Here is a 24,111-nt window from a genome sequence, read left to right on the forward strand (position 1 = left end):
CAACTTTCAAGAAAATGATGCAAATTTACTGTTTGTTTTATGAGTACATTTAAATTCATATTATTATTTAATTTCCTTTGATTTCGTGATGCATGCATGCACGTTACCTTATCAATTAGTCATCTTCTTCGCCAATCCCCACCTAGCTATTTCTCACACACACACACACACACGCAGACACACACACACACGCAGAGACAAACACGATCATGTGTAATAACTTGCATAGGTCAGCTTGAACCTTGGGATTATTATTATTATTATTATATATATGGGTAAAATAATAGTGGTAAACGCATACTTGCATGAAATTGGTAGGCCGATCATCGGTCTTATTCATGTGGTGGGTTATATTAATTTGAATATATTGTGTTAGATTTGTCTATGTTTTCCCTCCAACGACAACACTTTTGTCTTTTGTTTCGTTTGTGTCTGGATATTGCATTGTGCAGAGGGGGAAAATTAAAGAAAGACATTGAAGTTCAACAAGCACGATGTTTTACCATTGACATTAATTTTGGAATTTCTTTGAAATTAACTACTCCTCCGATCCTTATAGGACCCAATTATTAAGTTGATTTTGGTTCTAAATATAAGACATATTTCTTATATTTATCAATTTTCTCTAAATTACCTTTATGGATACTCTATCAACCATAATCAAGTACAAGAGGGAGAGGAGGTATTAAGAAAGATAATTATGGTGTTTTAGGAAATATGTGTCACTTTTTTTATAATTAACTAACTTACCTAACTTCCTTAATCTAATCAAATTAGTTAAATAGGTCTTATATTAAGGACCGGAGGAGTATTAATTATTTAGCTAGCCAGCTCCTTCATATTACACACACACGCTCTCTCTCTCTAGTAATAACTTGGCGGTGTCATATAATATATTTTAACTTGTTTTTCCCCCTAAATCCTATTACGTATTCAGGCAACTAAATAATTGGATCGAGCTTTGAAGGGCCACTTCCTAACTAATAAGTTTTTAACGCAAGTGCATTACTATTGTTTTAGCCATTAAACACAGTATGACATTTTTGAGTTACTATCATAATACTACATGTTTCGTTATTTAATTGATTTGCATATGTTAAGGAAAATAAATCATTTATGTGTTAAAAAATGTGTATTATTTTTTTTAAATACTTTTCTTTCAATCATTTACATAGATTTTATCAACAAGCTTATTATAAGTCCATCTTACAAGAATCTAATTATTATAGGGATAGTTTGAAAAATAATAAATATAGGAAACATATAAGAAGTTGAAATCTTACAATTTTTTTTTTACTATGCATGGATAAGATAGTAATTTTATTCGAGATACTTTCAAACACTAAATGTAATATCATTACGAATGAAATGTACCGACATCTAAGGCGTGAAGAGTGGCATATCTTCCTCATGAATATAATTTGCTGCTCCCACACAACACACAACATCAATTGGATGTTGGTGGGACCTGGGTTGTGCTACTCTACTGCCTAACAAGAGATCTTTAGAAGGATTTGGTCATCTCGCAAATAGTTGCAATTAGACTCTTTCATAATAGTCATTCCACTTATTAGTAACCTCCTCAGTGCTTTCCTGGTGTCTATTATTTTTCCCTACACCATATGCCTGCCTCACTTCTTTCATCCATTGTGCACTACACATCACACACACATACACAAGTTGAACACTCATGTACGTTTCCTTTTCTTAAAAGGACATGAAAATGCTGAAGAAATATTTGGGTAGCTCCATTTTTCAAAAGCTTACTCCTTTAGTGGTATTTCTTCTGTCAGCATTTTCATGTCCAATTCTTAATATACAATTTAGTTGACTAATTTGAAGAGATTAAGAAAGTTTAGTTAAAGTTAGTTATTTGTAATAAATAGATGTTGTCTTTTTCAAAATACCATGATTAATCATATGTGTCTAAATTACCCATTGATAATAACTCTTTAACATATGCAACTACTAGAGAAATTACTTGAAGACAAAATAAATAAATATTAGAGATAAAGTAGATTATAAATTACATTTTGATGAGAAGTGCAAAGGGGAGAATTGCATCAAACTTAAATAAGAACACAAATGTAATTGATTAGTGTCTCCCTTGGTGACTTATAATAAAGATCGTTAATTTCTTCTAAAAGATGCCTTCTAATCGAAATTGAATCATAGTGTTAGATTTTTGTACTGTCTCACCCGAGCCTAAGTATATATGGCACTTTTAAATACCTCATCATAACCAACGAGAGGTATTCTTTTGATCATATTTATAAGGCAGAAAGAGAAAATATTTTTTAGTTCTATTTATAGGATACTAAGAGAAATTTTTTACATGGATTTATAATTTTATCTTTAATTTATTTTTGTGTTGATTTTGTTTATATAAAATATAATGTATATTAAATAGGAAAAAAGTTAGAAAATTATTAAATTTTAAATTAGAGTTAATAAAGTTTAAGATTTTTTTTGTCTATGTCAAACATGTTGAAAGTGACTTATAAATAGAACCAGATAAGTAATTATGTCATTACAATAGTTTTAAAACAAACTAAATTTTTAAATTTACACCAATTTTCCCCCAGCAATTTACACCTATTTAAAGCATGATTTTTTTGGGGGGGGGGGGAGTTAGACAGTCGTAAACAAAGGCGTGATTTTGGAAAATGTTAATTAATTCTTCATCTTTTTTATATAAAGCGACTAATGCATACAACTATATCAATTATTCTAAAGTGCGACTAATATATATGACTGGAGAGAGTATCCGTAACGTTGACCGTATAAGTTGATTAACTAATCGATGATCGTATATCCTTGTTCAGTTTATTTTTGTTGAGCTCAAAGACTAGTGTTATACTGATATATATATATATATATATATATATCAGTATATATATACTGATATATATATATATATATATATATAGAGGGGGGAGAGAGAGAGAATCTCATCATTGTAATTTGTAAACACGTATTTTCTGTTTATTTCACTCATAATTGAAGCATACAGCAGATTAAAAAATGACAGTAATGATATTTTAGTGCATTAATTCAGTTTGTCAACCTGTCGTTAATATATATTTAAAATAATTAGTTAAATATTAACAGTGTTAAACATTGAAAATATACATAGATCGAGCTCGCCCATGTGTGATAACATTTCATGTCTCACCAGCAGGTTACATCATGAAATATATATTAACCTGGATGATCAATTCAATTCATTTATTTTATCCATCTTTAAAAAAAAAAAAATACGAATCCATGTGTTAGTTTTCTTATTGTCAGTTGGCTCCTTTAAAAAACATAGGACAACATGTTAAGTTGTTGACTTTAACAGAAACACACAGAGAAACAATAGTGCGACACCTTCTCTGGAATTTCTGGGGTACTTCACTTATAATTAGTTTTTGTCGCAATTATTTTTAATAATTTATGTTGGACGTGATTTCATATATTACTAATTTCAGTCTCTGATTAGAACATTAAACGGAATGGTCCCAGTGGACAAGCCCATGTGTTAGTTTTCATAAAATATTAAACAAATTACTTGCTCGAATCCTAAATATAATAGTTTAATTAAAATATAAATATAAAATCTCATAAATTTATAATTCTTTTCATTAACAATCTTATTGGTTGTACGTATATTAAAAGAAGTTTTTATCATTTAACGCAAATAATTCAATGAAATAGGGTATTTTAGAAAAACCAACACATAATTTAATGTAAATAACAAAACTAATTTTTTCATTTTTATAATTAAATTAATTATCTAGGCCTTCAATTAGAATCCGAGGGAGTGTGTGTCTGAGGGATTACGACACAAAAGTTGCAGGACACAGCATTAATTAGGCGGTATATGGTAATTATAGATATGATCATACGAAATATAATTGTTCATTTTTAATTAACGATGGTGACACATATATATCAGTGACATACACGCAAATTATTCATTGATCATGACATCGATAATTTATAATTAATTTCTCTCTTCCTTTTTGTATAGTTCCTTAACTCTTTAAAATATTTAACTTCGACTTCCACTAATATTTTGTACTTAATTAATTATCTTCTTGTTGTTTGGTTAAGATTAAGGTTTGAATCCGGTGCAGAACATGGATTTTTAGTTTAATCTTTTTTTTAATGCAGATTTTTATTACATAACTCTAAGTGATTAAGCAGTTTATCATTTAAATATTTCAGATCCATCATTTAAAACATTTTAGTTTTCTCTGTTAAATATGTTTTAAAATAATTGAATATCTAATATTACCAAATAAGACAATCAGCAATTTTTTTTTGGCCTGATTGCAAGTTCTATTGAATATTTTCGCCCAAAAAAAATGACCAGAGGGACAAAGGGACCACAAGTTACAGCAGGGGCTATAACTTATTTGTCATTATCATATCCTATGTGTCTCTATGTAACAGATCTAGGCAGAGGCCATTGCGGGCGCCACGCCATACATGCAGTTGGAAATATGGTTAAATAATTTTAAAAGTAGAAATTAATCAAATAAATATCGGCACTAGGTTGATTGGTTAAAAATAAAAAATGGACGGATGTGTTAACTTTTCAACTAAATTTAAGTCAATGCAGATTTGTAAATTTATTTGTAAGTACTTGTAAATTTTGTTACCGGTTTTTATAATGTAAATTAGGATTTATAAATTTTCATATAGGTACTTATTATTTTATTATCGTTAGGTGTTGAAATGTGCACACTCACTTGTAAATTCATTTATAAAATTTAGATACTTGTTATTTTGTTATTGTTAGTTGTTATATGCAGTTATAAATTAGCATACGATATAAGCAATTTAACCTGAGTTTTGCTTAACTTTTACTAGTTACAAGTGTTATTATTTACCTATTTCAGTCTTATTAACGGGGTTTAGGTTTAGTGGAAGAGACTGGTCCCATAATGTAGTGAATCAAGATTCAAATTTCGACTGGAAAAAGTGCTTACATTTAGTACCCGACAGTACTTTAAATAGGATTACCTCCTATAGAAGGATGCTTATGTTTTAACCAAAAAAAAAGTTTTAGTTTAAAAAAAAATTGTCGAAAATCAATACATTATGTTATTGAAAAGTTGATGCGTGTACATGCAATTACACAAAAAGTGCATAAAATTAATGGGTATTGTGCCCTACTTTGTACTCGGTGGTGTCCACTAGGAGCCTTTGCTATAAAATTTATGATAAAATATTTAAATAAAAAAATTAACACATACACCATCTATTATACCCATTATTTATTTACTTAAATTACAAGAAATATTTTTAAACTAATATTAACTTATATTCACTTTTCACATTTCTTATTCTGTCTAGTTTCATTTTAGGTGCCAAGCCACCCTTTACCTTGAATGTGCCCTCCATCACATCTTCCACCATTAATAACCGCAGCTTCCTCCTCTCCTTCGTGTGCATTGCCACTGATGATGATTTATTATAAGTGATGTGATTAGATGGATTAATTAAATGAAATATATAAGTAAAACAAAATTTTCATTGATTAATGACAATGGTTCAAGAATTTGGTGGGTGCATGTGCTGCTACAACAATTGATGGTTCATATAATCATATTATGTTGTATTAGGGACCACTTCCTTCTCATTATTTACAAATTAATTACAAAAATATCATTCCTCTCCTGCCTCCATTCACCGTCCCTTTTTAAATTATCTAATACTCTTTCCAATTTTGAATATAAGAACTATACTTTTTAACTTTAATATAAGAGTTAGACAACCAATTTACACATATTAAAAAAAATTAGTTATTTATAATAAATATGAGTTGGTTTTTCTAAAATAACATCTAATCATTAATGAAAACCTCTCGACATGTATAATTAATAGGAATGTTGACATGATGAAAACCCTTTATTCACCTCTTATATTTAGAATGAAGGGAGCAAATAATTAATTTACAAAAACAAAAAAAGTAAAAAATTGTAATTCTGAGAGACAAAATTAGTTCAACTCTTACATTTAAGAGCAAAATAAACCTATATTTTTGTTATTGGAAGTAGTCTGTTTTACTCAATTTAACTCCTATTGGGGCATTGACATTAATTATATGTGCTGAATAATTTTAAACAAGCTTACATAAATTGTGTGATTTCTTGGGATCTACCAGCCTATACCAATTGGTTTTATGCTCCCTCCTAATAAAATAATAAAGCCAGTTGGGGTTTAACCCCTTATTAATTAGTTTGTTTATTTTCACGGGTTAAGTTTGAGCAAATTATTGATGATTATATATTATAAAGTGTCACACCTTTCTTTCTATTATGTTTACTTAGGTTTGAATTTCTGATTATGTTGGTTCCTAATTTAATTCAAGTTGATCTTTGTTTAAATAAATAAATAGTTTATGGTCAAGAGATTAATAAAGAGGTGTACTAACTTCTTGTTTTCTTCTCTCTTTACTGAGTTAAATTTCAAACATCCAATGATAATATCATTGGAACTGTAATTTCTTTTGGAGGGGGGTTTAAAGTCCCCCCCCCCACAAGTTAAAGTTAAATCGCAGCCACTAATTTTTCTCCAGAAGCATTGCAAAAATGGGCCATTATTTGACGTTAAAGTCAATATGGATTTGGGCCTACTTCAATATAAGACCCTATAGGCCACAGGCCCAACAGAATAGAAGTGGATTTTTGAACTTGGCCCAAATGAAATTTTGAGACCAAGATTTAAAGTATTTAACCACCCTCCCGACCACCCCTCGCTCAAGAGGGTTAGATCTCCTATAGACGTTCTCGAGCATGTTATAGTTAAACAGAAATAAATTTGATAATTGAAAACAGTTACTAAATGCGTTATAAAATGGGTAGGATTTGCTCAAGAGAAAAGCACTGATGGCCTAAAGCTATAAATGAGATTAAATCTGAATTTCTCATTTACAAAAATAAACGAAGTTACTTATAAACGAACCGCGATAAGATGCTCATGAATTGCTTTGTGCTATACATTAGCTGGTGAATAGTATTGGCTTGGGAACATCGAAATTTTTTCATTGTCGTAATTGATGTCTACTAAGAATGTACATATATGTATGCATGCATATTGATACATTTAAAGATAAATACAAGCATACAAAAAAATAAAGAATCTAACTGACTAATAGTAATAAATAGTGCTTTTATTAAATAAGATTTGAAGATACTTGTAAATAAAAGAATCACAGTGGAGGAGCTTTATATCTTTTTTAAAATCCAACTGTACTCAAGATATATTTAGGACATAAATTAGTTAAGTTAGTTTGGTTGATACGTTATAGATGGAATATCAAATTAAAGTAGTTAATTAAACACAAATTAGTTAATTATTACATCAAGCAATGATGGCTTGCTTGTTTGTCACATAGTAGGTTTTACCAACTCACTAGGAAAATAATCCAAAGAAATTGAGTTTAGCGAAATGAACTAGTATTTTATAAAGTAACGAATTAATGTTGAAATCCTTACTGAAAAAAGTACTCACATTTAATAATGTCTTAAATAGGATTATTTTTAATAAGAGCATCCTATGCGTAGCAAAAAGGAAAAAAAAAAAATTCACGAGGGAAATCCATTTTTATGCTAATTGGTTGACCGCTGAAAAAACAAAGAACCCCCCCTTCCTAGAAGCGGGTGTAAATTAAATTCAGATGGTACTGTTTCAATAGATGGCCCAGTGGGGTGTGCAGGAAGGTTTTTTTTTTGGGGGGGGGGGTTGGGACTGTGGAGAATGGCTAAGAGGCTATTCCATACATCTGGGAACCCTGGGAAGTGGAATACCTAACCTGGTACGATTGTAATTGGGCTTTGCCCTTTGATTCACCAACAAAAGAAAAAATCACGGAAGACTCGGCCCGTACAACGCAAAACAGATACTCTATTTTTCCTTTTTGGACTAGCAAACCAAAGCCATGTATGATAAACCACAAAGCAACAATGCCCCAAAAAAAGGGTACAACAAAGAACATTACATTGCTTACATACGTCAATAAGTAAAAAAATTGAATATTTTATTGAAAAAATAGCAAATAAGACTGTCGAAATAGAAAAATTATGCACAGGGACTGATTTATAAAAATTATTGTCAAAACCCATACTAATATTGTTATGGGTCTTTATTTGTAATTTTTTATTTCGGCCGTTTTTTTTTAAACCATTTTTCCTGTTTTATCTATGTTTCAGAGTTTACTTCTTCCTGATTGGTGGGAGTGTTAAATTATTTGGATATAATATCTAAATATCCAACGTCGCCAATTTTCATAAGTATGAGACCCAACAATAGGAGCAGAAAAAGCCTAAAATGATCCATAGTATTACTCACATGTTAATGTTTTACAATAATAATGATACCTGATGTTACTTTCGGTCCTAAATACTAAAAAGGTGTTTGGAGACGCTCAAAAGTATTTTTAAAAAGTATTTTTGTACAAATCGAGGTAAACTCTTCCATATATTTATTTCGTATACTGTAAAATTACTTTTACAATCATGATTTGGTTTCTACCCAAACACTCCCTAAATATAAAAATTAGTTTAGAATACAAATTGAACTATAAACTAACGAGCTCTTACATTTAGGATAAAAGGTACTTTTTGATTATACAATAATAATGTTTTATATATAATAGTCTTTCGGTCCTTAATGTAAAATTTATTTAACTAATTTGATTAAATTAAAAAAGTGAGATGAGTTGGTTAATTTTAAGAAATATGACATGTTTTTTCTAAAATATTATAATCATCTACCTTAATATCTTATTTTCCTCTTCTACTTGATTATGGTTGAAAACATGAGAGAGTATTTATAAAGGTAATTTTAAAAACAATTAATAAATATGATAAATAAGTCATACACTTAGGATTAAAATTAACTTAATATTTAGGTCATATATCAAGAACAGAAGAAGTATTAATAGTGGTGATAGACAGAGTAATCAGCCGATTCTTGTGGACAAATAAAAATAAAAAGCCTATTCTGGGGGAATTTTATTGAAAATATAAATATATTTTCAATGCACATGAACAAGCATATAGAAAGATAACCATCGAATTAGGTTGACAACGAAGCAAATAATATTTACAAGCTTCATCTCTTTGAAGACAGATTGAAAAAACTTGAAATTATTGGAGCCTAGAAAATGAAGTGGGAACTGATGTAAACAAATAGGAAAAAAGTGAAGCCAAAATATTTGGGAAGGCGTAATTATTATTGGCTTAGAAGGGAAGCATGAAAATGATATTTTGGGGGAAAAAAAGATAATGTGAATAATTGCCGCCAAAAATATAATAATAAATTAATAATAATGTGAAAGGGAATCAAGCAATTGGAGTCATCCTATCCTAATTAGCTATCCAATCACTCTCTCTCTTTGTTGCTAATGTTTGTATTATTTCATTACTTCCGTTGGCTTACTTTTCCTATTTTCCTTTTTGTTTTTTTTTCCCTCTCACCATTTTCATCACCAATCATATCAATTTCACATAATTGTCTTTTTCAAAGGAACAACTTCATTCCTTTTATTTTATTTTTCTTAAAATTTCAATTCAAGAAACTATAATAACTGAGTAAAAAAAATTTAAGAATCAAAATATTACATTATATTTTTTCTTTAAATTTTCAAGTTTCATGCCAAATGAATATAGGGTGTATCGAGACAAGAAGAGTGCGTAAAGTATGATAATATATTAATCTCATTTTTCAAAATCATGCATCGAAATTTTTTTTTTATAGTAACTTATAGTTTTGTGCAGATAACATCCTCAAATTTGAATTCATTACATAAATTTTCTGATATGTGATGTTTGTAATAAAATAATAAGTCAATGACCATGTAAAAAGTGAGTTGCATAAATTTAAAATGAAAAAGTAATAAACTACTCCCTCCGTTCCTTATTATAAGAGACATTTGATGCTTATAGCATGTTCCTATATATAAGAGACACTTAAAAGTTGTCTCTACTTTTTTGTGTTGATTTCCTATTTTACCCATATTTATTGTCTCCAATTCACACTCTCCCTCCTCCCACTTCTCTTTCTTTCAATAATTTAATTGTTCTCTCTCATACTCTCTCTCCTTATTAATGAGGGTATTTTTGGAAAAAAAAGATTATATTTTTTACACATTGATTGTTCTTATCTAATTTTAACTTCTTTTTTGATCAACGTAATTCGGTTATTCGTCTCTTATAATAAGGAACGGAGGGAGTAAGATTTAATGAAAAAAAAAAAAGCAATTTGTTACAATTGCCAATTATTATAAAAGCTGAGGCTGAAGTCACGAGCCAAAAAGTGACCCAAAAAGAAAAAAGAAAAAGAAAAAGAAAAAGAAAAGTAGATTCCCTTTCCCTCACATCACCTATATTGCAATCAACTCTTCCAATAGTTCTTCTTTTAATTTACTCTTTGGAATGCACTCAAGTTCTCTTAATATGTGCGCAATTAATTTTCTTCTTTTTTGAAAAAATTATTTTTATTTGTATTTTTAAAATTTTTTAGTAAAGAAATATTTAAAGCGGTCTCATCATGTTTGAAAAAAAAGCTACAGAAGATATCGAAGGGAAATGTAGAATAACAAAGAAATATTGAAAAAAATACTAAATGAAATTAATAAATAATATTATGTTTAAAGATTTGGTTATTAATAAGGTGTAGTGATATCGTGGAATTTATGTAGGAAATCTCACCTCATTTAGTAAGACTTGTTTCTGTGTGATTAATTAGTACATAAAATAGAATAAAATAAAAAGGTTGTAAAGGTGGAAAAAAAAGGCCTTCTATATTTGTAAGCAAAAAGATAATTACTTGGAAAAAATGTATAATTACGTTTAAATGATGGACCAATATAATTAATAAAATTCATCAGTGTAAATGTAGCAAATCAATGTCAAATCATCCTATATATAAATATCTAAATATATAAAATATAATAAAATTTATAACAATTTGCATCATTTTTAACACTTGGAAAAATCGCATGACTTAATAATTCAAGTTATGTGCAAAACAGGAAAACACATGCATGTCTTGTAATAGCAAGGACATAATCAAAATTATAAATTTTGTTTGTAATCATTAAAATTTCAGTAAATAACCCGACATCCTTTTATAGAGAACTAGACTGCCAAATGCAGTAATTTTACAGAAATTAGATGACATTTTCCCCTAATGACCGATAATTATTAATTATATATATGTGGTCAACGCAACGACCCAATTATATACTGCGAAGAAAATAACCAAACAAGACATTCTTCTAAGTTTTACCTATATGGCTACACACACACACGGTATATATAGTTTGCCAAACATCGCTTTGGCTTCCAATAAATAGACACACCCACGGGGTATAATATATACTACTTCTGATTCTTAATATAAGACTTCGTTTGATTTTTATTTTGGTCTTAAATATAAGACCCTAATATATTTTGTTTCTTATATTTATATATTTTTTTTCTAGAATAGTCTTTCTAATAATGGTAGTTCTAGCTGATACACTTAATTAGTAAGGATATTTTGAGAAAAATAACACTTATTTATTACAAATAACTAACTTAATTTAGTTTTTTAATCTTCTCAAATTAGTCAACTAACTCTTATAATTAGGATCGAAGGTGGTATTTATTATATGTGTGTGATGCTAGGATTAGACGACGTGGTAATTTTCAGGCTTATGTTTAAATATTAATTATTAAAATAATTAAAATATAATTATCGATTATATCAATGTGTAAACGGCTCACAAGAAATTGATAGAGTCGCAGTGGCCTTTGAAGACAGCCAAATAACACATATTAATGTGCTTTCTTATGTGATTTAATTAAGGATTCGTAGGACCTTATTGCATGGATTATATTGTCCGAAAGAAATAATAATAATAAAAAAAATCTCGTGAAGTTTTATTTACTATGTTAAAGATAAATAATATGAAATGATGTTAGCCTGATTTTTTTAAAAAAAAATTGAATCAGCTCCTGCTATAAAGATTATATTTGGATGAAGGAAAAAGTGTGAGAAAAATAAGGGAGAGAATATTAGAAAGAAAAACTTGCAAAAATAATAAAATGGCATTTATATGTAAAAACGTGCATCTTAGTCAAAATTTGAAATTTAATGGTGAATAGATTATTTTTACAAGAAAATTGCTAAAAAATTTCTTATTAAAATATTTATTGTCTATAGGGAATTGAATTTTGTAAGTTTTTAATTGGATTCAATTCATATTCAGCGACCCAGCTCTTATTCAACTATATCCAGTACTACTATTTTTAATTATAAAATAAGCCTTATATTTAAAAACGGAAGAATACTAAACTCTGTAGAAAACAAGGATTCACCGAATCACCGTTCAGCTTGAGTTGCCGATCCTGGCGACCATGACTGTCCGATTTTTAAGCCAATTTTTAAATTAAAAAGAAAAAAAGAATGAGTCAATTTCGTATGTTTCCAATTTCCATCTGTTGATATATATTTGAATATAATTAAAACTTTGGTGACCTTTTGGACATCTGAAACCACAATTTCCATTTTTCCATTTATTCCACTATTCCTCATGGAAAGGGCCATATCCATCTGTGACCTTCAACTGAACTCTATCTGACATACACAATTTATTTGTTGGATTTTAATAGATAATTAATTCATTCTTGACATATTTCTCTCTGATTAAGTTCAGTTAAAATTTACAAAATTTCGCTTTCATTTTTAGTAATTAATTATATAACAATTCATTCCATCTACCCACTCCACCTAACTTTGAAAATGGACATCATAACTTGCCTCTCATATTAAACTAATTAATTGTGCAATTCTAAGTTCATGACTATCATTATAATCAAGAAAAATTGCCAAAAAATTCCTCACGGTAAAATTTATTCTCCAAAAGCATTATATCTTTAGCTATGTATAAATATTTTTCGTTCTGCAAATAATTAAAAAATACGTTTCATATAACTAAATAAAAGATGCACCTGTTAAAGACATGTTATATATATAAATCTCTAAATAAATTTCAAGTGCTTTCAGGCAATGAATTTTTTAATGGAGGCTTTTGGTATTCACTTGTAATTAATGTTATTTTTCTTTCAAAATTAGTATATACAAAACGTTTTTTCAAATAAAATTTGAATGAAATAAAAATACTTATTAAACTCCAATATGGGTAATTAAGTGTCGATTTTCATAGGTCCCATGAAATAAATAAAAGACACTTCCTAGTGATTAACGATGATATAAAAAAGCCATCATCTGGGGACAAATAATCAAAAGTGATCAAAATTACCTTTTGATAAGGAAAGCGAATTATGCTAATCTAATTAAAAGTAACCAGAAACAATTATTAGTTGCAAAAGAAGCTGTTGGGGCTGATATCACTATCACCACCTCCACACAAAACAAAAAATCATCATCACCAATCAATTATATTATATTTATTTTTTTCTGTAAAATAATATGTTGTATTGAGATTTTTATTGGCGGGCAAAAAATTGAGATTTTTATTTACCAGCATATTGTATTGAGATTGTGGCCAGCACAATTATTTATATAATGTACCGATTCATATTCAACATTCTGAAATGTTTTTTTCAAGTACATTCAGTATCACAAGATATTTTATAATATATCTAGTATTCTGAAATATTATTTTAGATATGCCCAGCATCGTAGAATATTTTTTAGTGCAATCTTACACTTAATAATTTAGGATACTAATTACACCCGAAAAAATATTTCAGGATATTAGATGTATCAAAATATAATTTAAGTACTAAGCACAACTCAAAAAAAAAATTCCAAGGTGATATTCTAAAAACTAGATGTATTTAGAAAAATATTTTAGGGTACTGGATTTTAATCTTAATTAATTAATGTGATTATTGAATCTCTTGACTTGTTTATACAAAGGCTATGTTTGGATTGCAGTTAGATAAGCTAAAAGTGTATGGGGAAGCGTGAAACTAAGGTTAGTGGCTTGTTGTGGTTCATAAGATTGTTTGTATGGGACTTATTTTCTAACTGACTTATGGGAAAAAGTAACTTTTCTAACTGACTTATCCAACGCAATCTGGATCAACTTTTCTAACTGACTTATGGGAAAATTGTGTAAAGCTTATGATCTAATTAGTTATCTGATTTCATTTACTTTAATTAGAGACCAAATGAATTTTAATTTATATTCATATTTGTCCATCATGTATATTTAATTAATTATCTACAATGTGTTTTCAAATTTTTCTCTGTAACAAATATTTTTATTTTATAATCTCACAAATAAACTATTTATATTTTCATAATAATTTTACATATTTTTTTTAAACTATTATCACATTAAAAACATAAAATTTCAAACACTACTATTCAATAAAGTCCATGCTCTTTTCAGTCATTTTACAACTAAACTAACTTTTCTATTAATTATCCAAACAACTTTTAACTTTTTCAACTGACTTTTTATAAGCACCTATCCAAACACAAATCGCATTACACTGAGTGACTTTTACTCTAACTTCAGTTATAAAAGTCAATTAGACTAGAAGTCAGTTTTGCCCAACGTCAATCCAAACATATCCAAAGTCTTCAACCGGCAGCTGAGACAAAGTTGGGCCTGTGCAATTTTCTAACCATGTGCTCATCTTTTTGACTTTTTTGTTAGTCATTTATTTTACTCTCGCTTTTCAAAACAGAAGATAATTTCACTTATTATATAAAAAAACAAATGGTGTGGGAATAAGTTGTTAAAATAATACCCGCACTGTATATTAATTTGTGTATAAATTAAAAAAGAAAATGAAGAGTTAACTTTATAACTTTATCACTAATTCTAAAATTAATTCTGAAAAATTGATGAAGATGACGAAGCCCTCGTGGCGTGAGAGAAAAGGAGAGGAATAGCTCTTCCATAAGGGCTATGGCATGACATCAGCTAATTAATTATGGTCAATGATTTTTTTAATACTTATAAAACTTTGAAATGTATTATTTTAAACTGTGATTATTTTTCATTTCAAATTTTCTTCTGGTGTAAATTTTAAGGATCTAAATTAATATGGTTGTTCAAGGATATTTCATTTTTACGGTGAGCAAGTCATTAGGTCTCTGGAATTACTGTTACATAGATATACCCCCACACACATATCACATTTTTATAAATTCATAATGGATAGTCTAACTAAAAAGAATTTGACCATAATTCCCAAAGTCATGAGATCATATCTTATTGTTAACATGAGAATCTTTTTGTTGGCCAATAATTTGTATGTATTTTTTGAGTTTAAATATATGCCCTAATTTAATTCAGTCTTTAAAATTCAACTCACTTAATTTTTTTAATTATTTCAATGTGTTTTATTTTATAATGATTAAAATATTTAATTTTTTTTAATCGTAATATTGACTCCCCACGGCAAAATTTGCGTCCTGGTTAGGGCAATAGGTCACGGACCCTGGTATTTACCGGTTCTTCATATAAGTTATCTATAACATATTTTCACATATTAAAATGCAGAAAGAGGAGTAGAATCACGTGCTTTACTAGCGCGTCAACATTTTTGCCTAGAAAGTAGCAGCAGGCTCCACTAATTCTGATGAGGCGTGGAGGGATTCCATTTTCAACTGGTGAAAATTTCCAGGAAGGTGGGGCCCACTTCAAATGACCTACCAACGCCGTTGAACGGCGAGGCTACCGCCACGTGTCGGTCGAACTCGATCCCCATCGCATAGCGGATAATCCGTGCTGCTCCGTACGGGCCCATGAGATCCCACACCACACGAATCCGCCTTCCTGAGTGTCCTCCTCATCCGACAGCCTAGTGGCCATTAATTCTTGCCTTCCTTTTGAATTTTCAAAAGTAAATATCTCAAAATAATCGTATCTTTGGACTCTTAAATTTTAAATTTTTAAATTAGTCTTCTTTATTATATTTTAAAAATAAATGATAAAATATTTTTATAATAATTCTTGATTTGAAAATTTGAGATTTAAGAGACTCTTTTTTTTAGATTTTTCAGTAATAACAATAATTAGGCTCTGAGGAATTTAAAAATAATTTTGAGTAAGTAAAGAAATTCGGGGTCCCTATTCTATAAGAGATGTGAGTGTCAATTCCTATCCACTTACATAGAAATGAGGGCCTTCTAAATCTCTTCAAAATTATGTCATATTCCGTGATTTTCATTTTCGTTGATTCCCATATACATTTACATATACTGTTGGCAATATATATATTATTTGAAATATAAGGAACCCAAGTCATGTTTGGGCGAGTGGCATCTAGGGGACTCAATTGATATGATTATTTTTTTAAACTACTCATCCAGTCCTTAGTATAGGATCCAATTGTTGAGTTGGTTTTGGTCTTAAATATAAAACTCATTTCTCATATTTATTATTTTTATCTAAATTACCTTTATGGATACTCCATCAACCATAATCAAGTAGAAAAGAAAGATGAGGTATTAAGAAAGATAATTATGATATTTTAAGAAAAACATGTCACATTTCTTATCATTAACTAACTTACCTAACTTCTTTAATCCGATCAAATTAGTTAAATGGATCTTATATTAAGGATTGGAAGAGTATTTAACTATTCCTTGGGCTAGTGAGGCCATAATTCTCCCCTCAGTTTTCAACCCTTGCATAGCTTTTGATTAAATTTATTATTAATCGTGCAAAAAAATAACCGTGACCCGAGTAATGAACTTATTAAATATACTGATATATATATATATATTAAAAAAGTTAAAGATTAAATTATGGATGTAATATTGAATATTTCTAGCTACCTACTCATGTCTTTGGTGAAACTAGATTTTTCCTTAAATGAATCTAAGGGTGTCTAGGCACACATTTGATGAAACGATCAGGGCAAGAGCGCCCAATCTAAAGGTATATGTGAACATTTATTTTGTGAGTACTGTAGTAATTTTCCTCTTGAATCCTAGCATACAAGGATGAAGGATCGAATTACTTCTCTCGACTGATGAGTAGCTATACCAACTTTTTTAACTGACAAGTACAGTTGCCACTTGCCGTCATTTTTTATGTTGGCATCTGTTACATAAATCACACACTCCTACTGTGTACTCCTATAATTTTATCTATAAATTATTTTTAATATATTTCATGTGGATTAATAAAAATTTTAAATTTTATTAATTTTTATTTAAAATTTAACAATTTTTTAACGTTATTGCTGTTTAACATACAATATATCTTATTAGAACAAAATTGCCACAATAATAAATAAAAAGTAAAGTTATATATTTGTATAAATTTTTTTTTTGTCAGCCCTATAAATAGGATCACAGATTTTTTTTTTCTCTACCTTGTAAATAGAATTATAAGAGTATTTAGAACTTATGGATTCAACTCTCCTTAAATATAACGTGGGCAAGAGTTTCTCGCATTAAGTGAAAATGATACGCACGCTACTCTCATATCTTCTTAATATAAAAATTAGATAATTAATTTATAAATATTAAAAAAATTAGTTAAATTATTCATTTGTAATAAATATATACAACATTTTCTAAATTGAAATATCTTGTTAATAATACGTGTTAAAATTATCCTTGGATGAGAATTCTTTGATATGTGTAGTAATTATAAGAATTATTTTAGGAACACATATATAAATATGAGAGACAAAATATATCAAAATTTTATATATACGATCGAATTAATTAAATCTCTAATTAGTTCCCATATAAACAAATCAGTAGTTGAAAAAGTCACATAATAACAAGTGAATAACCTATTAATGGTAAGATCCATATAAGAAACAACAGTAAGTCCTGGCATGTTGATAACACGATATTTTTTTAGTGATTACATTACTTATATGAGACTACACAATAATTTTGCTAATAAAGCAAGATGAAACCAAACACATTTAAGTGAAACCAAGACAATAGCAATATTGAGTTGAATCGAATAATATATGTGTCTAGAGTTTTTCCCTGACACGTGGACACATGTTTTTTAAGTGATTGTAGGGGTTGTTAAACACCTCTTAAGATTCATCCCTTACTTGCAAAGAACTTGGAATTATTCCCTGATTCTATCCCATCCAAATCCAACCAAATATGATATTCCTCTTGTCTCTAATATAAGACTTATTTAACTAGTTTGATTAGATTAAGAAAGTTAGTTAATTATAAGAAATATGACATGTTTTTCTTAAAATACCGTAATCATCTTTCTTAATTTCATCTCTCTCGTTTCTACTTGATTGTGACTGAGAGAGATCCATAAGAGTAATTTAGAAAAAATTAATAAATATGATAAATATGTCTTATATTTAAGATCAAAATCAACTTAATAATTAAGTCTTATATTAAAAATGAGAAGAGTACTAGCACTGCATAAATAATTAAATATATCGCCCGAAGCCTCAAACAAATTCACTTCTACAGTAAACCTTAATTATTGCCGTATATTCACGCGTCCAACCGAGTGACTGAATCACGGCACGTGATTCTTTGCCGCGTGAAAGCCCACTCCGCAGCACAGATAGTAACGACAACGACGAATCATTAATTAACTCGTTCTATATTTTTATTCATTACACTCACAAATTTACAATGCCTACCCTTCTCCGCTTTTTAGTTTTGGCTTTGTTTTTTCCAACCTAATCTTCAAGTGAATGGGAAACAGGCACAGCCAGTTCCCCCGTTTCCCCCGGGGAACGAAGGGGGTTCCGCTTGTTAGATTCCTTCCCCATGAGACCATTGGCATGATGGAGCTCTAAAAACGGCAATCCTAAATTAATTCTTATCCAATAAAATTTGAAAAAAATGTTACAAAAGGAAAAACCAAAAAAAAAAGAAAAGAAAAAAGAAACGTCATCCCTTATAAATTAATATTCAATAATCTGAACAATTTACATTAAATGAATCATTCTGTGTTTCACTTTTTATGGATAGTATATGTATGCCAATTAATCTTTAGAGATGTGACCCTTTTTAATTGTGTTAAAAAATAATATTTCTCTTATTCTAAATATAAAATTTTTTCTCACAGCATAGTACTAAAAGGAGTAATATAGCAATAACTTACTGTTTTCACAAGTATTTACTTGAGTTTGAGAACTGACATATTGACTTTTAAATGTTATTTTATACTCCTCCGGTCCTAATTATAAGACCCAATTGACTTATTTGAGGAGATTAAGGAAGTAAATTAAATTGGTTATTTATAATAAATAAGTGTTGTTATTCCTAAAATATCCTTGCTAATTAAGTATATTGGCTAAAACTATTATTATTAGAAGGATTATCTTGGAAAAAAATACATAAATATAAGAGAGAAAATGGATTGGGTCTTATAATTAGGACCAAATAAAAAGTCAAATTGGGTCTTATAATAAGGACCAGAGGAGTATTATACAATAAAAGTAAAAAGATTCAGTGACAAAAATTAAATAAATTAATAATAGCAAACGAATTGCAGGCTGAGGCTGGACAGGCTGTGGACTTTATTTGTATTTAATTTTAGAAATTTAGTAATAATCGCAAATTTTACAAGTTGTTTGATGCTTTCCAAGTAGGGGACGGCATTATAAAAACCTGCGCGGGTTGGGGTTCCGCTCACACCTTTTGTATTGAATCCAAAGAGCGCAGAGATAGAGAGAGAAAGTCAAGTCTCTGCGCAGATTCTAGTTGTGAAGAAGACCTTCGTTTCCGAGATGTCTCTGCTTTCAGATCTCATCAACCTCGACCTCTCGGAGTCCACCGAGAAGGTGATCGCTGAGTACATATGGTATGTCTTGCTTCTGGCTCTTCCTCATATGCATGAATTTACGTGCTCGCCTGTTTATTCGTCTATTTGCTGATCGATCACTCTCTGTGCTCTGGTTTACTTTTTCCGCTGCGTGCACCTACTTAACCTCTGGAAAAACTTCCTAGAATATAAGAAATACGTTTTTAAGAAGAGCAGTGATTTAGGTTTATGATTGTGAGTATTGATCTTTTGAAATTCCATTAAATAGAGCTGAACAGAAAGGGGGAAGACCATTTGTTCTTCTTTATGTTTCCCCTGTTTCTTTTTGTTTAAAGCTTACTCTGATCTCTTTTTTGATTTTCTATTCAGTTTTCTGTTCTTCATGAATACTTTTTTTTTTTTTTGACGTTTCTGAGATATTTTTTTCCTGTTTGTCTTCAGTTAATAATATGGTTCTTTCCTTTTTGTTGCTGGCTTTTAATTGACGACAATCTCAACTAACGCAGTAATGACTTAAAATGACGCTGACTGCTTGCTCTGCTTCTTTCTCATCCAACTCCCCTGCTTACCTAACACTTTTCCACTATTTTTCCACCGATCACTCTTTAATTATTTCTGATCCGTTTGTGATCTTTTAGGATCGGTGGATCTGGTATGGACCTGAGGAGCAAAGCAAGGGTAATTTAGTAATTAAATCTCTCAACCTTCGAATGAAATCACTTTTATATTGTTTTGGTTTACTTATACAATTATAAAATGTTTTGGGAATATAAAGACTCTCCCAGGACCAGTTAGTGATCCTTCAAAGCTGCCCAAGTGGAATTATGATGGTTCTAGCACCGGTCAAGCTCCTGGAGATGATAGTGAAGTGATCCTATAGTAAGCATTTTTCAATAGACTAACTCTGTTTGGAATTTTTCCCCCAAAAATAAATACTTTAAAGTAAAATCGCATGGATTGTATTTCTAATATTTATTTATGTCTACCAACAGCCCACAAGCAATTTACAGAGATCCATTCAGAAGGGGTAAAAATATCTTGGTAGGTTTTGGCTTTTTTAACAGCTTTTGCAATAATTACATTGGTTTCATTTCGATGATGTTTGACTATGAACGTAGGTCATATGTGATGCGTACACTCCTGCTGGAGAACCCATTCCCACGAACAAGAGACACTCTGCCGCAAAAATATTTAGCCATCCTGATGTTGTTGCCGAAGAACCTTGGTATTATTTGTGTTTTAATTTAATGTTTGTATCAGAATAATCTTTTGGCTCATGACTTAATGCCTTTGTGCTTACTCTATACCTTTATTTCATTTGGAAATAGGTATGGCATTGAGCAGGAATACACCTTGTTGCAGAAAGATGTACACTGGCCTCTTGGATGGCCTATTGGTGGCTTTCCTGGACCTCAGGTGAAGATTCTCTTCCTTTCAAGTTTTGTACACCCACTTAATTTTCTCATTAAGGTCCAGCTTAAACGTGCACACTTTCGCAAAATTAATCAGTCTTTTTTTTTTTAATCCTCCTCATTTGACTTTCAAATACTAAGTAGGAATTACTTAAATGTTAAATATAAGTAATAGAGACCAACACAAGTGGTAAGATCCTCATAGGATGCTTATAGAGCTCTTAGTCCATGCTAGCGCTATGTGATTTGAAGCTACTTTTACATGTCACAACATAATATTCCTTTTCTCTTATTTAATTATATTATATTTGATATTAAATTAAATGTATAGATATGATCATGGACAAAGCAGAATTTTTTATCTGTTAACATTTCTATCTCATTATACCAGGGACCATACTATTGTGGTGCTGGCGCAGACAAGGCTTTTGGTCGTGACATTGTAGATTCACATTACAAAGCCTGCCTATATGCTGGCATCAGCATCAGTGGAATCAATGGAGAAGTCATGCCTGGCCAAGTATATTGCAATCTTTCTATTTCTCATTGTCTTACTCTTCGGTCTTGTTCAACAAATTTTTATCATTTTCTTACCTTTTCAGTATGTTTGTGCAGTGGGAATTCCAAGTTGGTCCTGCAGTTGGTATCTCTGCTGGTGACGAATTGTGGTGTGCTCGTTACATCTTGGAGGTACCGCATGGCAACGATTTAAAAACTACAAAAAGAAACTGTTCTTGTATAGGGAGAAAATTGTTCTATTAGCATTCGATTGCGTGATAGACTAATTATTGACTAGGTCTAAAGGTGAAGTTTCAATTAACATCTCTGTTTCTTGGTAACAGAGGATCTGTGAGATTGCTGGTGTGGTGGTTTCCTTTGACCCCAAGCCAATTCCGGTATAAAAAAATTCCCTGTTTTCAAAATATTTTGATTTCTCAAATATCCATGTCCCATGTTGACATTCCTGTTTTGGGTTTTTACGTAACAGGGTGACTGGAATGGAGCTGGTGCTCACGCAAACTACAGGTAAAACTTTGATGCTCGTGGGAGGATTAGTAGTATGAAGTTTATTTTTCGTTTTCTTGCCACCCTCATGCATGACAAATGTTTGATAATATGCCAGTACCAAGTCCATGAGAAATGATGGAGGATATGAAGTCATCAAGAAGGCAATCGAGAAGTTGGGCAAGAAGCACAAGGAGCACATCGCTGCATATGGTGAAGGCAACGAGCGTCGTCTGACAGGAAAGCACGAGACTGCCAATATCGAAACCTTCTTATGGGTAAGATTCAAGTCCTTACTTTTGACTCATTCATGCTTCTATTCATAACTAAGGTGATTAGATTAAGATGTTTTGTAATAATGTGCTAAAAAATATCTCACTATTCTGGCCAATTGGAATTGGACAGGGTGTTGCAAACCGTGGTGCATCAATTAGAGTTGGGAGGGACACAGAGAAAGCAGGAAAGGGTTACTTTGAGGACAGGAGGCCAGCCTCTAACATGGACCCATATGTGGTCACTTCCATGATTGCAGACACCACCATTCTCTGGAAACCATGAAATCTCTGAGAGATCCTTCATTGTTTACTACCATTTGCTCTCATTCTCTATTATTGAATGTGGTCACCAGGTTCTGTTAGGTTGTCCTAGTGCTCGTTTATGTTAGGATGATGATTAGCAGCAATCTTCTTGTGGTTCGTTAGCTGTTTGGCTTGTTGGATATTGTTGGTTGAAAAGCGAAGTGTATTGCTTCTTCCAATTCTCTCTCTGTCACTCTTAAAACGTGCTGCAATAATGTGATGCTCTTTTTAAACGTTTTTTATGATTAATAAAAAAAAATTATGTATTGGTATCATCAAGCCCATGGCATGTATTCTGTTCATAATTACTTTCCTGTCTTTCCTATTATGTTTTGTTGGGATGGGGACAGAATAAGGGTGAATAGAAAATGGGAGGATGATAAAACTGGAAATTCTTTTTTTTTAATCCTTCATCTTCAAATGAACATGAAAAAATAGAGGGGAAAAAAACTAATTTCACAATACATAAAAAATTTGTAATCTTGACATTTCGGAAGTAAAAATTCTGTTGCGATGTATTATTTGTTCCTCAAAATCTCTTCATTTTTTTAGAGTTAAAAAGTTAAAAAAACGTAGTAGTATGAGATATAACGTCATCTAATTTTTCTCTTCTTTCCACTTTTCTCTCTATTGAATGGAACCTTGAATGCCCTTAGGTGAGCATTTGTTCCTTGAATTGACGTTAGGATGAACTCATGTATCACCTCAAGTGTTTCAATTCACCTACACGTGCATTTAAAAAAAAAACTCCGTTTAGCTGCGCTTCCAGTTCTCCAATCTCCTATCAACGCTTTTCTCCACTATTTATGCCTAATTGACTGCTCAGGCCCATCACCGCCGCCAGATATAAATATCTAGATAAATCAAAATGAAATTAAGTTTCAGAAATCAAAGCCACTAATTTCAAATTTTAGAGATTAAAACTAAAATAAATTTAAATTTTAAAAACTTTGATACAATAAATTTTAAAAATTAAAGATAATGTTAATCTAATTTTTTTTAGAACAAGTTTTCGGAAGTGCGAAAGAAAAATCTATTTAAAAGAAAAGAAAATATTTGTAAACCTCAATTTAAAATAGGATATTAGGATGTGAATAAATGGTGGATGATAGAGCAGTGATAATAACAAAAAGGAAAAATCACAAAAAAAAAAGGTTAAAATTAAAAAATTACACACAATGACCTATTTATAAAATTGTTATCAAAATCCATATTATCGTTATCAAAACACATAACAAATCCTTATTTATAATTTTTTTATTTTGACTTGGATTACCTTAAATAGAAATAAATTTTGGAATAAATAAAAGTCTTATCCGAACAGTTTTTTTATTTCATCATCAAGCATGCCCGCTCCGTGATTGCGGCTCCT

At 30.2% G+C, this 24,111-nt stretch overlaps 1 protein-coding gene across 1 annotated transcript; it reads left to right on the top strand.

Annotated features, from left to right (window-relative positions):
• Nucleotides 1–859: 859 nt before the first annotated feature.
• LOC114755808 (glutamine synthetase nodule isozyme) lies at nt 860–23,018 on the top strand. The gene is made up of 13 exons (XM_028944684.1): nt 860–867; nt 19,666–19,783; nt 20,383–20,422; nt 20,520–20,623; nt 20,737–20,785; nt 20,863–20,969; nt 21,073–21,160; nt 21,548–21,676; nt 21,772–21,846; nt 21,999–22,052; nt 22,145–22,182; nt 22,280–22,439; nt 22,567–23,018. The coding sequence occupies exons 2-13, from the start codon at nt 19,710–19,712 to the stop codon at nt 22,717–22,719; spliced, it is 1,071 nt and encodes a 356-aa protein (XP_028800517.1). The 5' UTR covers nt 860–867; nt 19,666–19,709; the 3' UTR covers nt 22,720–23,018.
• The last annotated feature ends 1,093 nt before the right edge of the window (nt 23,019–24,111 follow it).

Source organism: Neltuma alba, unplaced genomic scaffold (genome assembly GCF_004799145.2).
Source record: "Neltuma alba isolate B1F8T4 unplaced genomic scaffold, ASM479914v2 tig00010342_pilon, whole genome shotgun sequence".
Classification (NCBI taxonomy): domain Eukaryota; kingdom Viridiplantae; phylum Streptophyta; class Magnoliopsida; order Fabales; family Fabaceae; genus Neltuma; species Neltuma alba.